The sequence below is a fragment of the Puma concolor genome, chromosome B2 (assembly GCF_028749965.1).
Source record: "Puma concolor isolate L17-30 chromosome B2, mPumCon1.1.hap2, whole genome shotgun sequence".
Classification (NCBI taxonomy): domain Eukaryota; kingdom Metazoa; phylum Chordata; class Mammalia; order Carnivora; family Felidae; genus Puma; species Puma concolor.
Window position 1 is genome coordinate 7302962 of NC_141671.1, and position 17095 is coordinate 7320056.

At 41.5% G+C, this 17095-nt stretch overlaps 1 protein-coding gene across 21 annotated transcripts in view; it reads right to left on the bottom strand.

Moving 5' to 3' along the window:
- Positions 1–17095, bottom strand: part of LOC147580697 (uncharacterized) — a 403830-nt gene that overhangs the window by 187081 nt on the left and 199654 nt on the right. For 17 of the 21 annotated variants that reach the window (XR_015251004.1, XR_015251003.1, XR_015251002.1 and 14 more), the window contains 2 exons: positions 15316–15470; positions 4001–4145 (listed from right to left, as the gene is read on the bottom strand). Coding sequence is in view for 4 of the 21 variants with exons in the window: in XM_086706133.1 (XP_086562259.1) it covers positions 4001–4145; positions 15316–15470; positions 16626–16662 (337 nt within the window). In the remaining 17 variants the exon portion in view is untranslated. Of the gene's footprint in view, positions 1–4000; positions 4146–15315; positions 15471–16625; positions 17085–17095 lie in introns of those variants that run through there. The other 4 variants (XM_086706133.1, XM_086706131.1, XM_086706134.1 and 1 more) reach the window with 1 other exon arrangement.

Consider the following 17095-nt stretch of genomic DNA (forward strand, 5'->3'; position numbering starts at 1 on the left):
CATTATCTCCGAGACCCCAGTGTGGGCGCCGTGGTTTCTAGAATGATAGAGCTGACAGGTCGGATGGCCGGGTGGCCCGGGGCCCATTGGTGTGTAGAGCACTTGGGCCGTAAAGGTTGCGCGGGTCACATTGTGTGCCGGAGGAGCCTGGGAAGGGTGACGTGGGGCAGTGTTGGGAGAACGCAGTGACACGATGAGAGCGTGTTCGGGGGGAAACCGGTAACAGGCTAGTGCAAACTCGAGGTATCCACGTGGGTCCTGATCTCAGCACGGCAAACTCCACCCTTGCCCCAGGAGCCATTGATGGCGTGGCGGGGTCAGAGGCTTCCCTCCTTCTCTGATTTCCTTGAAGGCTGACACTGGAGCCTCCTCCGGGACTCCAGAGCAGAGTGGAGGTCAGGCAAAGGGACAGAGTCAGCGATAGTGTGAGGATGTCCTGAGTTCACATCTTCTGGAATCCAGTGTTCTGAACCGGTAGTATTCTTGGGAGGAGCGGGAGGGGGGGGCACAATATATTAATAGCATCATGATCGTGTCAAACCAGCCATATCAGAGGGGTAGCCTTTGCCCTTTCAGTGATTCTTGCCTATTGTAAGAGATAAGACTTCATGGTTATGATACATCAAATGCTCCCAGAATCTTCCCACAATAGAGGAAAAGTGGGCTGGTTGTGATTAAGAATTAGGTAAAGGTCTGCTCATATCAAATACACTGTTGGTAACTAGGACTCCCTCTAGGTTAGACAAAAAGAAGAAAAAAAAAGCATGATCTCAGCTGAGAGATTATTTTAAGAAGAGACATTTCTCCACATACAAGACTATTCTAAACTGATACTTACAGGAGTTTCCATGTAACCACACTTGTTATAAAACTTTCTACATCTTTTTTTTTTTTTTTTTTTTTTTTTTTTTTGAGTCCTGCTAGCTAGCTGTGAGCTTGTACTTTGCAACCTAGCCTTATATTTCAGAATAGTACTCTTGGCTATAAGGGCAAAGACCTTTCAACATTTATCATGTATTTAACTACACAGATGTTCCTTCCGAGTGAAACCAACAATGACCAGTGGCGAATTAAAACCATTAACCTGTTTCAGTACAACTCAGATTTCTTTCTGGGTTGCTGGGGCCAATCAGCCATTTTGCCTCTGGGTGGGGGAGACCCACTTTAGGCAAAAGAAGTTACCCTCTCTCAACAAGGGAAAACAAATACGATGCGCTTTGAAACGCTAGACAAGTTCTTTTCGCTTTTCTGTCGAGCCATATTCTTAGAACATTTTTTAGGACATTCTGCTACAAAGACAAATCTGATACATTTCCTCTCTCAACTTCACAGAGAAAGCACTAGAAAACTAGAAATGTTTAGTGGCTGCAAAAGATAATAGGACATCATGGGCATTCGCACAGTAGGAAGGAATGTGATGTTTCTGTAAGCAGAGGTCTTACTATGCACACGTGGCCTTTCTTCTCAACGCTCACTGTGCTGCACTACAGCACAGATCATGTGGCAAAGTTGGAAAGAAGGAAAAAGTCTGGGGAGACTCAGAGTGAGTGTGATTACGGCCAAATGGGCCATAGTGGTAGAAGCCAAACATCAAAGGTCATTGTCTGGTAGTTGAATCACAGCAGGTAAACACGTACATGTGAAGGTATTATTTGGACGGAGTATTCGAGGGGTAGAGCAAATAACCAAAAACCTATCAAAAACTGAAACAAAATGTAAGGAAATAGAGGCAAGAAAACCTAGTAGAGAAGGATCCATACCTGCAAAGGGTGAAAGAAATTCTATTAGGCACAGACCGTCATTCTCTTCTTGTCACCCCTTACAGGTGACTACGCGGTGTGGTGCTATATAGGGCCAGCACAGAAGATGTTGATCTTTGAGGACTTGAAAATATAATTTAAGAGATAAGTCACCAGAGACTTCCTTATAGAGAAACGCAAGCTAGTCTTCAAATTCTAAATCCTATGTTCTTTGCATCAACACAAAGGAATTTCAGGAGAAATCAGTGGGTGTGTGGTTATTAGGACAAGCTTATGGGAAGGGGTAGTAGGAGAAACAATAGAGAGAATTCTGGCAATTCTCACTTGTTTACCAGCCTGGTAAGGCGTTTAAAGTAATACTTAAAATTTCTCTCAAGGTTTTTTTTTTTTTTTTTTTCAATTTTTTAATGTTTATTTATTTTTGAGAGAGAGAGAGAGAGTGGGGAGTGGCAGAGAGAGAGGGAGACACAGAATCTGAAGCAGGCTCCAGGCTCCCAGCCGTGGGCACAGAGCCCAGTGCGGGGCTCACGGACTGTGAGATCGTGACCTGAGCCGAAGTCGGATGCTTAACCAACTGAGCCACCCAGGCACCCCTCTCAGGATTGTTTTAAATGAGATTATGGGTAGGACAGTCCAGACAATGGCTGTGAGAGGCCACGATATACTGACAAAGTGTGATGGCGTGTTTCATCATGGATAGGATTAGGCTGTTATTATTATGCTATTGTTATTATTATTTTGTTATTAGACTAAATGAGGATAAAGATCTATCGAAAGGAGTAGATTCGTGAATAAGGGTGCTGAAGAATGAAGAGAAGCCCTCTGCCAGCTGGAGTCCATATGACACATGCAATTTCATATCCAGTGCAACTTCTGCACGAGACAACATAAGAGGTCTTGTTACGTGGAAATGCTATTTTTAAAGCCAGCGTTCTTCAACTGAACGTGATCACCTAACGGTAGCTTACTCCAGAAGTGGGGGAATGGGAGGAAGCTTGGGGGAAAGTGAAATGCATGTAAAGAGTTAAACTGGGACCACTCTCCCAAAGAGTGTGCCTTTTATACCTGCGTTCCCAGCGACATGATCAAGCGGCAGGATCTTAGCTTCTCTGACCCTTGAAACCAACTTGTTTTTAAGTTATTGTCTTGCAGGCACCTGGTGGCTCAGTAGGTAAAGAGATAATGACTCTTCATTGCTGCTCAGTCATGATCTCACGCTTCCTGAGTCTGAGCTCCACATGGGGCTCTGTGCTGACAGCAAGGACCCTGCTTGAGATTCTCTCTCTCTCTCTGCCCCTCCCCTGCTCTCTCTCTCTCTCTGTCTCTCTCTGTCTCAAAATAAAAAATAAACTTAAGAAAAGGTTATCATCTTTCTTGCTCAAAGCGGAGAGGCGGAGAGGGTAGGAAGTGGTGTTCCTGGTGACCTGGTTAGGTGTAGAGGGGGTTGTTATACAAAATACTCCCGAGCAACTACAATGATCAGTTTTCAGGCACCAGATCTCCGTGAGCTCAGCTGTTTCTAGCAGGTCAAGATGTTTGAAAAGCCAAATGTACTAAGAACACCTGTTTGTCAAGAGGACCTAATTTCAGCAGAGACATACCTATCAAAACACCTTCGAGTCCAAAACGTGTAACACTTCTGTTTCCGTCTCGGAAAATTCGGGATAGGATTTAAAAAGCTGCTTGGCAACAACTATGAGACACAGGCAGTAAAACAACATAATTGTACAAGAGACAATAGATACCTAATTGATGTTTTCTTGTTTAATTAGTTTAAAATTCAATTAGTCTGACGTGAACTATGATATAAAATAAATGCAGTTGTTTTCTGAGTGCTTTTGTCCTCGTTAAAAACATTAGCCGCCTCTGGGTTTACCCAACAGAAGTGTTTATATAGGGTTGGTATGTGGGGTTAAGGCTTTTCCTTTTAGAATGTTCTAGCAGACATAATCAGACAGAAAAGAAATCCCCTCCCTGACTGTGGGTAGAAAAATCCCCTCTCTGTCCGTTTTAAAAGCCACAGGAAGCTCCCTGCTTCTTTATTTCGTCACCTCTATATTTTATCAGTGTCCACTTAGCATACGCCTTAAAGCCTCACAGCCTTCTGGAATCCAAGAGAGAAGCTGAGGGTGGGAATGAACTGTATCACTGTGGATGCCCCAGAGCTAAAGAACAATTTAAGGAATGACCCAAGGCGCTTATTATTATCAGTTTGAATAGTGAGTCAAATCTTTACCTACTCTTGATGATGGGATTCAGGGACTGGGGACAGAAGGTGCAGGTTTTCAAAGTGGTGTAGGCGTGCTGGCGATGTGGACCTCGTGACCAATCACCAATGTCACGCAAAACTGCTGTTTTCTCCACCATGGAAAGAACATTGCCACCCTAAAATTAATAAAAGTGGCAGTTACAGATAAGTATAATTCATTATACTGATTTCTTGGAGGCTTGAAGCTTTTACAAACTACTCTTTGGGGAAAAAAAGACATTAAAATGTTTCAATAGTATGAATATTTTTCTAATTTGAATCTTGCATGATAATATTTATTCAAACTCTGTCACATGAAAATGGATGAATTATTGTTTCATCCTTATAATTAGCAAAGTTTAAACAAGTAAGTTATCAATGCTGGTGAGTATTCAATAATTGGGGATTAGATGCATATAACAGGGTCTATTTACATAATTACATAATTAGATAGCCATATTCTGTGTCTTTAAGGTTTTTTAAAGTACAATTTAGTGACTTCAAGAATGCTTAACATGTGAAGTTGAATGAAAAGGGAGAACAAAATATATAATGTAGGCAATTTGTCAGACTATGTGAACCCTAGTTCCTTCGATCTAAAATGTGGGTAGGGGCATCTGGGTGGCTCAGCCAGTTAAGTGTCCGACTCTTGATTTCAGCTCAGGTCATGATCTCGCTGTTCATGAGTTTGAGCCCCGCATCAGACCCCACACTGACAGCCAGGAGCCTGTTAGGATTCTCTCTCTCACTCACTCTTTCTCTGCTCCTCCCCTGCATGCACTCACTCTCTCTCTCAAAATAAATAAACTTTAAAACATAGATAAATACAATGTGGATAATCGTAGGACCCATTTGAGGGAGAGAGAAGGGCTGTTTGAAATGAACAAAACAATTTGTGTCAAACATGTCTGGCATCTAATAAATGTTCAATTACTACTAGTCATTACTATTAAAATAGCGAGTTCTACTCTGTTTTGTTAAAGTGCAAATCTTTTTATTTTTGCATTACGTGATACTTTTGGAGGAGTTACTGTTGTTTTCTTCCCCACAAATTGTTTCTGGCTCCAAATTTAGCTTCATGCCTTGCCAGTGTTTCTTTCATTATATTATAATTACATATTTCTTCTTAGTTTTGGAGGCGATGTGTTCTTCATGCAATAAAAACACATTTTTGAAAGATCTGAGATCAGCAGAGTCTTGTCTGTAAGCAAATGTGGACATGGGTTTTGCAATTTCAATTCTGCACTTGCCATTATATTAGGGTGTCCCGCAAGCGGTTAAAATAACCAAAGCTTTCAGAAAGCCTTGCTAAAGTTTTTAGGATATAACCTCAGTCTTTGCCCCAATTATCTCTTACTCTTCCTTCCAAAGGTCTCTTAGCTTTCAAAATAATTACCAAAATGCTAAACTTTGAGAATAAATAATTTGTACCGTTTCCATTTAAGGAAATCATCAACAATGTGCATAACAATAAAAGGGATGGAGTTTTTATGATTTTTTAAAGTTTATTTATTTATTTTGAGAGAGAGAGCAAGCAAGCGAGGAAGGGGCAGAGAGAGAGAAGGAAGAAAGAATCCCAAGCAGGCTTCACACTGTCAGCACAGAGCCCGACGTGGGCTCCAACTCACGAACCGTGAGATCGTGACCTGAGCCAAAACCAGGAATCAGATGCTCAACCCACTGAACCACCCATTTGCCCCAGGGAGGGGGTTTTTAAACCAAAATGTCTAATTTTGAATTCATGAAAATGGTATTTGAAGAGGAACAATAATTTTGATTGAGTTTTTCATCTTTCATTATTACCAAATGCCTTACATTTTTCATTTAATTTTGGAGTATAGATACCTGTATTGAGTTGGTATTTATCTTTGTCACCAAAGGATTAATGGAAGTGAATGGCTTTGTCTTTTTTAAACATTGAGAAAGAAATATTTTGCCTCCAGAACAATTCAGGTTTTTCTAAATGAGGGAACATGTACATTATTTGTTAAATATATAAATACTCTAGGGAGTTTAGAGATTTCATATAAATTCAAAGACTTGTAAAGCATAGAGCAGAGATCAAGTAACAGAAAATCAGAGCATAGAAATTCAACACTGCATTCAAGGTCAGCGAAATCTCCAACAAGCACTGCTTCTGTCTTTCAGAGAGTTTGTTCATTGTTTAGAAGGAGTTGGTGAGGAAAACACACTTTCAGATGCCTCAGAAAAATATCCCATATGACCCAAATGATAAGCTTTTGAACAAATGGTGTTATCCCTTTTCTCTTTGGTCACTCTTCATGGTGGGACAAATTTTAGACAAAATGTAGCACTTTGGATACTTGTAAAATTGAAATACTTAAATAAGACACTTAGGAATCATCTCATCAGTTTTGCTCTTCAAAATCAGACATAACAAAAGCCCTGCTCGTCAGAGAATAACCATGAGAATATATTCATAAGTAAAATTATGACAGAGCTGCTAATGTTTACCATTTATTGAGCACTTACACACCATGCACTGGTAGAAGCGTTTTAGATCTATTTTCTCAATTCTTAAAACACTTTGCTATACTACACTGCCTTTTCCTTTTTCTTTTTTCTTTTCTTTTTCTTTTTTCTTTCCTTTTTTTTTTTTTTTTTTTTTTTTGCCTGCCCACCTATTCATCATGAGCACAATCATTCAAAAAAAATCAACCAGAAAATTTGGTGGAGACAAAATGAAGAGTGAAGAATGATGCAGATACTAAGAAAGCAGAAATGTCATAAATAGCGAGTTACTAGAAGGATCACAAAATGAAATGGGGGAAAATTAGCAGTCCTTAGAGCAGTTACAGTTGCCGAGATTTTTCCAGTTGCAATTTGAGTTCCGTTTCCATGCATCCTTACGTTAAAAATATTGGGTCGGGCGCCTGGCTAGGATCAGTCGGAAGAGCGTGTGACCCTTGATCTCAGGGTCATGAGTTTGAACCCCACATTGGGTGTAGACTTTAAAAGAAAATAGTAACCCAAATATGTATCTGCATTTGGAGAGGCAGAAATGAAGGTGCAGATTTAATCCCAAGAGTGAAAGAGCGTCTGTTCTTAGAATACTAAATGAGTAAAACATAACTATGCAATCATGTTTGATTGGAAAATATATATAAAGGTAAAATGATGTGGGTTTTTTTTTTTTTTTAAGTTTATTTGTTTTAAAAGAGAGAGCACGGGAAGGTCAGAGAGAGAGAGAGAGAGAGCAAGCGAGAGAGAATCCCAAGCAGGCTCCTCGCTGTCAGCACTGAGCCCACTGGGGGGCCTGAACTCTCAAAGCAGGAGATCATGACCTGAGCAGAAAACAGCAGTTGGACGCTTGACCGACTGAGCCACCCAGGCGCCCCCTAAAGGTACAAGGATGTTAACTGCACATCGAGTAATGTTACTATGGAGATGGTATCTCTCCAGTGTGAAATATTACAGACAGAAGGCCTACTTCTCTTTAAAACGGCCAGCCTTTGGGGGCGCCTCGGCGGCTCAGTCGGTTGAGCCTCTGACTCTTGATTTCAGCTCAGGTCATGATCTCCGGGGAATGGGATCAAGCTCTACCTTGGGCTCTGGGCTGAGCATGGAGCCTGCTTGGGATTCCTCTCTCTATCCTTCTGCCCCTCTCCCCCACTTGCTCTCTCTCTAATTAAAAAAAATGGCCAGCCTTTCTTTTTCTGTCAGAATGTTTATAACAATAAACTGCAACCATATAACAGTGTTTTGTTTTGTTTTTAACATTTTCATATATATATATATGCTCATATATATGCTCAGTATATATGCTCATATATATGCTCATGCATATATACACACATATATATACATATATACATATATATATGAGCATATACATATATATATATGTATATGAGCATATATACTGAGACTTTTACCAGCTACCATATTGTTTGATGATGGCTGACTGTGCTTTTTTCTCTTGTAGTAATAGCAAAGTCAATAACATTTTCTTTTTTTTTTTAAGCATATTTATTTTGAGAGAGAGAGAGAGCGCACCAGTGGGGGAAGGGCAGAGAGAGAGGGAGAGAGAGAACCCCAAGCAGGCTCCACACTGGCAGGGCAGAGCGCGACACAGGGCCCCAACTTACAAACCATGAGATCATGACCTCAGCCAAAATCAAGAGTTGGAGGATTAACCGACTCAGCCATCCATGTACCCCAAAGTCAATAACATTTTTACTGAACAGATAAATCTAAAATGTTTAGGGGCGCCTGGGTGGCTCGGTCAGTTAAGCGTCTGACCTCTCTGCACTGAGCATGGAACCTGCTTAAGACACTCTCTCCCTCTCCTTCTGCCCTGTCCCCCGCTTGTGCTCTCTCTCTCTCTCTCTCTTTCTAAAATAGAAATAAATAAATAAATAAAAACAATACCAGCTGGGTTTGTTTCTGCTTTGTGCATGTTCAGGATCTATTGTTAACCGTATACATAGTCTTTATTTTTATATTGTTTGGCTTTTTATTAGAACGCTATTGCCCTTTGAAGGCTTTTGCCTGAAATTCACTTTGCTTGGATTCAGTACAAAAAAGCAGCAGCTTTTGTGATTAGCATTTGAGTCATAGTTCTTTAATATTAACTTTTATATGCCCTTTTGTTTAATTATACTCTTGAAACCAGTCCCTGGATAGACTGCATTCAGTCTAGTATTTTATTAAGAGGATTTAATCTTTTTAACATTTTGTGATGAATTCTATGTCTACCAACCAGTTTTGTGGTTTTGATTTACTATGACTTCGTTGTTGTTGTTGTTATTGTTTTCTCCCTGTTTTTCTACTTTCCTCTAGACTGACAGTGGTAATCTCTAATAATTATCATATCATCACTACTACTGTTTTCCCTTTTGCTAGTTCCCTTTGCTGGTTTGGTAACTCTCTTCCTTCAGCAATTCTTATTTAGCATACATAACTCTATAAATTTTCTAACCAAATCCAAAGACTTTATAACACGTGTCAAAGACCCCTAACACTCACCTTTGTAAATTGTCCATAATTTTACATTTTTAGAATTTCATAATATTTTCACAAATAGTTTTCACATTTATTTACATATTTTGTCATTGATTTCTTCTACACCTTTTCTTTACTTTCAAACTTTTATTTTTTTTTTTCAACGTTTATTTATTTTTGGGACAGAGAGAGACAGAGCATGAACGGGGGAGGGGCGGAGAGAGAGGGAGACACAGAATCGGAAACAGGCTCCAGGCTCTTAGCCATCAGCCCAGAGCCTGACGCGGGGCTCGAACTCACGGACCGCGAGATCGTGACCTGGCTGAAGTCGGACGCTTAACCGACTGCGCCACCCAGGCGCCCCACCTTTTCTTTACTTTCAATAAATGAAATACGTCACTTGGTAATTGTTTTAATGAGTGTGTACAGTTGCAAATTCTCCTAGCCTGATGTACTTCAAAATATGTTTATGATAACCTATTAAATAGTTTATTAGCTGTGTGTATGATTTATAATAAAACTATATTCCTTTGGGGCGCCTGGGTGGCTCAGTTGGTTAAGCATCTGACTTCAGCTCAGGTCACGATCTCACAGTTCGTGGGTTTGAGCCCTGTGTCGGGCTCTGTGCTGACAGCTGCGAGCCCGGAGCCTGCTTAGGATTCTGGGTGTCCCTTTCTCTCTGCCCCTCCCCTGCTCATGCTCTTTCTTTCTCTCAAAAAGTAATTAATCAATTAACTTTTAAAAAACGTATTCCTTCAAGAATGTGAAGAAGGCAATACTTCTGTTATTGCTGCTGACAAGCCAGCCACCAGGGCAAAGGGCATTTCTTGTCAGGCATCATGTCTTTTTTTCCAACTATCAAGCCTTTGTCCTTGATATACCGCAATTTCACTAAGACAACTATGGGATTATTTTTACTCGTTATGAGGGATACTTGAAGACTTTTACTCTGAACTCACGTCTGTCCTCAACTCTAGACAATTCCTATGTTTTTATTTGAATTTTTTTAATGTTTATTTATTTTTGAGAGAGAACACGAGCAGGGTAGGGGCAGAGCAAAGGAGACACAGAACCCGAAGCAGGCTCCAGGCTCCGAGCTGTCAGCACAGAGCCCAATGCGGGGGTCGAACCCATGAACTGTGAGATCATGACCTGAGCTGAAGTCGGAGGCTTAACCGACTGAGCCACCCAGGAGCTGCCCCCCACCCCGTTTTTAAATAAAGCCTCTCAGATACTTCCTCAGATCTCTTTTGGAACACTTGTATATATACATTACATCATCTCCATCTATAGCCATGTCTCTTACACATGTTTGGAATCTCTGTTGTGCTACATTCTGCAAAATTTCTCAAAACCATAGTCCCATGTATTAATTCTTTGTGTCTGATTTCAATTATCAGTTACCCCAATTTGTTTCGTTTCAGCAACAATGGTTTTCACTTTACGAATTTCTAGTGTTTTCTATCTGCCCTTCGTTATTTTATCTGTTTTGGTTTCCTGCTTTCTCATTCTCTTCATGGAGTTAATCATTTCTCTGTCCCTTCATAGATTCTAAACACGCTTCTTTTAAAACCTACCAATTTTAAAACCACTATGGAGATTTTTCTCTCGTCGTCACTTAATCTGTCATGATTTCATTTCCTGCTGCCACGGGGTGGCTGGCCCCAGGTTGTCCGGCTGTAGGGCCATCTGCTTCTTCGTGCCTCTCGAAGAGGCAACATTATAAATGGCGCATCCCCACAAATGAGTCAATCCGGGCTTTTTCAGCTGCCTTTTCAGTGTCCGGAAGCTCCACGCTGGCCGGGCAGGGAGACCAGCTCTGCGTCTCCTGAATTTGAGGCCCCTATTTCCCACACCCCCCCAGGATCCAGACACGTGGTCTCCTCTGCGTGCTTCCGGTCCGTGATCCCAACCCTCCTGTAGTGTCAGTGCCTCTACCTTTCTGCATGCCATATTCCATTTTCTAGCCTATCGATACATTTAGCACTTTGAAGTTACTTAATTGTATCTTTTATATTTTATCTGCTATTTGCCATATGTTGGATCAAAAAGGGAAAGTCTCAAAGCATGAATTTATAGCATCTTAATTAGGTGTCAGGAAGTTATAAAATGCCATGCATACCCTTCCCTTAGTAATTTGAAAGTTAATGGAGGAGAAAAAAATTCTATGCATGAAATATTTAGAGAATACAAAACAGATTCTAATAATAAAAAAAAAAACTTGTACCCATTTATACAAAAATAATCAGGGAAGACTTTATGGATGTGGCAGGAGTTGAGATTTTTCTTAAAGAATGAGCAAGGTTTGGATAGATGGACATGAAATATATCAATTTTAACCTCTTTACAGATTTACTTCATTACATGGCTTGAAGAGACAGTTTATGTACTTCCTTTAGTGGTTTTGAAGGATACAAAGACAGTGTGTTAAAATTGTACAGCTCTGGGTACACAATCAAGTGGGAGTATTGAGAGAAAACAATTTTATGGGGATCCTAGCAATTTCATGTAAAAAGTCATCCTAGGAATCATTCAATTTTGGAGAAACGGATGCAAGGGGAGAAAATGTGTGCATGTATCTATCTATGTCTGCTGAGAGATATTAAGGCTGCAACCACTATGCTATTGCAGGGACATGAATATTCTTCCAGGAAATTATTAGCAACAACTAATTGGATCGGTATTGACTAATTTCCCAGAGAAATCCAGTATCTAAAGCTAACTCTCTCTCATTTCCCTCTGTACCCAAGTGTTCAGCTTTAAGCTACTTCATAAACTTCTCCTCTGCTCAGAAAAGTCTAAAAATAATTGCACTGCATAATGTTCTAATGTCCTTCTGATGGCCGCTCTTCGGGGTTCATCACACATGCCAAGAGCCCTTCAGTGGATAGTAAAAAGAGGCAGGACATTTACAAATAGGCTCACAGTTTATTTAATGCCTCTGTTTAAGTCTCTCTTATTCAGACTCTGCCTAAGTCCACTGAGCCATTTTACAGAAATAGTAGATATAATTGGCCTTGTGCCTTGTTAGTTCTGATGATTAGCCTGACTCAGATTAACACCATTCCCAGTGGGAAAAAAAAAAAATGTAGCTCTTCTTGTGCATAAAGAAGAGGGCAGGCTTCAGCCACAGGCTTTGGCAAGTTCTACACATAGAAGACCACATAGTTTCAAAGTAGGTGATGGAAATCAGGAGACAGAAAGATTAACCCTCAAGACACGTCTGTTTTAACTCAGCCTGATTTCCATTTACTGCAACCCTGACATTGGAATAAACCTGTTGAATATATTTGCAAAATGCGACCAAGTGGTAAAACATGATACCTCCATTTAAAGTTTTTTTAATTGAATGCACCTGGTGCTGTTCTCTTCCAATTTACGTTAATGCCACACACAGGCAAGCGGGACCTAATTACCAATTAAGCAATAAAGCTGTTTATAAGGCCAAATGTTCTCTGGGTCCAGTCAATGAATTATATGTGTGTGTGTGTGTGCGCGCATACATATACATATATATATGTGTGTGTGTGTGTATGTGTGTGTGTGTATATATATGTGTGTGTGTGTGTGTGTGTGTGTATAACTATAGTTATATAGTTATACACACACACACACACACATCTGTAGACACTCCATACTTCTTAACCTTTGTTACAATTGTCAACTTGTCTGGTTTTATAGAGATGTCTTGTGGGAAATGATTTGATCCTCATAAGTGATGAAAGGGATTCCCTAATTATATAAAGTCCTGGTCATTTCAAGTCTAAAACTGAGAATCTTTAAAATGCATGAAAAATAGTTTTGTTCTGTTTTCTCAAATGGTCATTGAGGGAGTCCTCTGATTCTGTATGTGGCTGTTTATGATCTCAAACATTGCTCTGGCACTGACCCCGATCCCCTGACTAAAGCTTTCTCCAGAGAGCTGGTATAAAAGCTCAGGGTTAGGAAATAGAAGGGCAACTTTGTGTCCTTGTACTTGGCATTGTTATTGTCAAAACTAAGGCAACCGCAAGCCTGGCCATTCACTGCTCTCTATACACTATTTTTTTTTTTTTTTAACGTTTATTTATTTTTGGGACAGAGAGAGACAAAGCATGAACGGGGGAGGGGCAGAGAGAGAGGGAGACACAGAATCGGAAACAGGCTCCAGGCTCTGAGCCATCAGCACAGAGCCCGATGCGGGGCTCGAACTCACAGACTGCGAGATCATGACCTGAGCCGAAGTCGGACGCTTAACTGACTGCGCCACCCAGGCGCCCCTACACTATTTTTTTTTTTAAAGTTTACTTATTTATTTTGAGAGAGAGAGAGCGAGAGTGGAGGGGGTGCAGAAGGAGAGGGAGAGAGAGACTCCCAAGCAGGCCCTGTGCTGACATATCAGCACAGAGCCTGATACAGGGCTTGTCTCATGAACTTTGAGATCATGACCTGAACTGAAACCAAGAGTCAGACGCTTAACCAACTGAGCCACCCAGGCGCCCCTTACTATATCCTATTGATGCAGGAACACTGAAAAGAGAGATCTGAGAATTTTCATGATTTGCTTCAGTTTAGGAACTTTGTCCTTAGAACCTGAACTTGGTTGTAGGATATAGGCTGATTGTAATTCAGTTCAGTTTTACAAAAATGTACTGAGCATCTGCAGGCACTGGGAACGCGGGGGTGAGCTAGACTCTATCCCTGTCTTCTGTGAGCTTACAGACCAAAATGTTTTGTGTCACCTTTTCCCTTACTTGTCATTGCCATGCTTACCACCATGGTGACAGATCACTCCTGGACTTAACCATCAGTAGACAATAGGTCCAGATTGGCTGCCCAGTTTTAGTTGTGTGTGTGTGTGTGTGTGTGTGTGTGTGTGTGTGTGCGTGTGCATGCCTGTAAGAGAGAGACAGAGACAGAGAGGAACTGCAGGCGAGGAGAGTTGAGATAGTCCTGCCCCTTCGTCAATAGCATCACAGCTATCAGTCTGTCCAAGGGCAACCTAATCCTGGCCTCTTCGTCCGCCTTGATCCTCGCTCTCATCCTCTCCCCTCATACATGCACATTCCAGAGGGAAGGCCATAGGGGGTTTTGCCTGTGTTGGTGTTCCCCATTACACTTATGCAGTCCATGAATCTCATTCCACGTTGTTCCCACTAAACATGTCTTCAGGATCTGTCCAAGTTGTTTTATATTGTACTGTTGGGGTTTGCAACTGATATGCGTTATTGTGCACCACTAACTATAACCACCTTTTGCTTCTTAATTCCTCTACTGGCAAATGCTTGGATTACCTCCAATTTCCCTCTCTCTCTCACGCTCTCTCTCTGTTACACGCACACACACACACACACACACACACACAGGCCCCAATGAAAGTCCTCATTCCTATTTACCTACTACGGGAGAATTTCTTTAGGACACAAAAACTATTCAAGGTATCATAATCAGAGAGCAATTTCATCCAGGAACAAAGAGCTTAAAAATCACTGGAAGGGCCAGTGGAATGAGGACAAGTGAGAGCCCTCCTGAGATTCAGGGACTCAGAGAGCCTGAGCACTGCAGCTCCCCACCCCCAACACTGAAGTAGGTGATTCCCAGCAAGATGTCCAGAGGCCTCTGTACAATGTCACTGTCCCAGACCCAAGCATTTGCTGGCCACCAGAGCAACATGCACCTCCCCCGCCCAGGCCACATGCAGGTGTCTCCTGCAATCCTGGACTGCAGGGATTGTTGGAAAGTAGGCCCCAGGTTTCCAGGCCTTTCTCTATAGGGAGGAGCACATAGGAAACAGCCCCTCTGTGTTACACTCTCCCTAACTTTATCTTGCTAACCTTCTATGGATTTTTTTTTTTACTGTACTTTTTAGTTTACATGAGTTCTCGCCAATTCTGACTCTTTTTTTATATAATGTTTGGTTCTTTTCTTCCCCCCAGGGGTGTGATATATTCTCTTTCTTCTCTAGAGATACTAATAATCATTCTTCTGAAATTTTCTTTTCTGTACTGTGTTGATTGCAAGCATATCTCTTTTTCTTTTTCTTTCCGTCTCTTGGTTTCATGTGAACGTCTTTCCCTTATGTATCTTGTGGTGATGTCTGTCCATTCTTGTTTAAGAATGAGGCACTCAAGGGGCGCCTGGGTGGCTCAGTCGGTTAAGCATGTGACTTTGACTCAGGTCATGATCTCACAGTTCCTGGGTTCAAGACCTGCATCAGGCTCTGTGCTGACAGCTCGGAGCCTGGAGCCTGCTTTGGATTCTGTGTGTCTCTCTCTGCCCCTCCCCTGCTGGTGCTCTGTCTCTGTATCTCAAAAATAAATAAACGTTTACAAAAATTAAGCAAAAAAAAAATGAGGCACTCACGTGACACTTAAGTAGGAATGCGGCTTGTTCTGTGAAGGTCTCCAGTGCTGGGTGACCCTGATGAGTAGGACATATCATTGGAGGATGCCTAAATGGCATTGTCTGGTGGTCTCCTCTCTTGAACTGGTTGGTTTTCCAGAAAGGAGATCTCCCACCTGAAAGGGAGAAGGTGAAGCTATGGGATTTGGAAGTGGTGTGACCTACTTGGGCTGAGGGGGCTTAGTGGAGGCAATGAGCCCAGGAACAGGGCTAGAGTTCAGTTTGTAGGTACTGCTCTAGTCCTCATTCAGAAAGATGACTCATGGGGGCACCTGGGCAGCTCAGTCGGTTAAGCATCCAACTCTTGATATCGGTTCAGGTCATGATCTCATGGTTTGTGGGTTGGAACCCCAAGTCCGGCTCTGTGCTCACAGCGTGGAGCCTGCTTGGGATTCTGTCTCTCTCCCTCTCGCTCTCTTTCAAAAATAAATAACACTTAAAAAAAAAAAAAAAAAAAGATGAGTCACAACCTCACTTCTGCCTTTGCCTGGGTCTGTTGTACCCAAACCCAGAGTCTACCCGGACCAATCTGTCCATATGGCCACTTCTAGTCTTCTGCTGGAGTAGAGGAAGCCTGTCACTAGCCCCCTAAGTCTGGGCAGATGATCTTGGAGTCCAAATGCCTCTCCTTAAACCTTCATCTTTCCTCCTGGCTGCGGCCCCATCTGATTCCCACCTTCAGCAGTGAGAGGTACCTCTGGTTCCGGGGCATGTCCTGGATTCTCACATAGGGTCAACATGTTCCTTCTTGTTTGGCCCTGCCCTGCCCTCCTCCTCTTCTACAGGCTTCACTACACCCTCCGTTCCATAAACGAGTGACTACACGCCTATATTTCCCAAGTTTCTAAAATATGTTCTTTTCTGATGTTGTCTCATCCCCGTTCCTCTTTTTCCTTGAAAATGTGTGCTTCCTTTGTCTTTCTCTTCTGTATCATTTTAGTATTGTTTGGAGGAGGGAACAGAGATAAATATTAAGTTCGGCTTCTGCCACGCTGGTAGGTAATCAGTAAAAATGTTCAATGGGAGCCTTCTGAATGGAAGTATTCTTATATTTTAAAACAACAAACTTGAGGAGTTAAAATGCATGCAGACCAGGGAACATAATCAATGGTGTTGTGATAGTGCTCATGGTGACTGATGGCAGCTACACCGGGGGTAAGCACAGCATGATGCACAGATTTCATCACGTCACCACGTTGTACTCCTGAAACTAATATAACAAGGGTGTCAACTATACTGCAATTTAAAAAAAAAAATGTGTGAGTACTGACCTCTGTCTGGATCTCCATCCATTCTTCCATATTCCATTTTTTATGAGTTCTGTAGTTATAATCTGTTTTTTGATGATTTTATCCTTCAATGCAATAAAACATCAATACTATTTTCAGCCTCTGTGAGTCAAAGATATTGAAATATGCCCCAACAGCTGGGGCTAATTATCTTCAAGTGTGTATATTGTTTATGAAGAAATGCGTGCTGGAGTGAGCTTCTGACTTATCCAGCTTACGCTCCCTTAAATATCTTAAAAATGGTTACGAACTAGATCAGAAGTCTGTTATGAATCAAAAGTCAAACCTGTGTGCTAAAGTCTCACCCATACTCTGGGCAAATTTCAATTTGACACCCAGAGGATTCTTATTTCATCCAAATATTGTTCACACTTCCCAAAGTGAATTTCACATACTTCCCTTCTGAAGTTGCCACTGAATATATTATTTTGATTCGCGATGTCAGGAAGTAC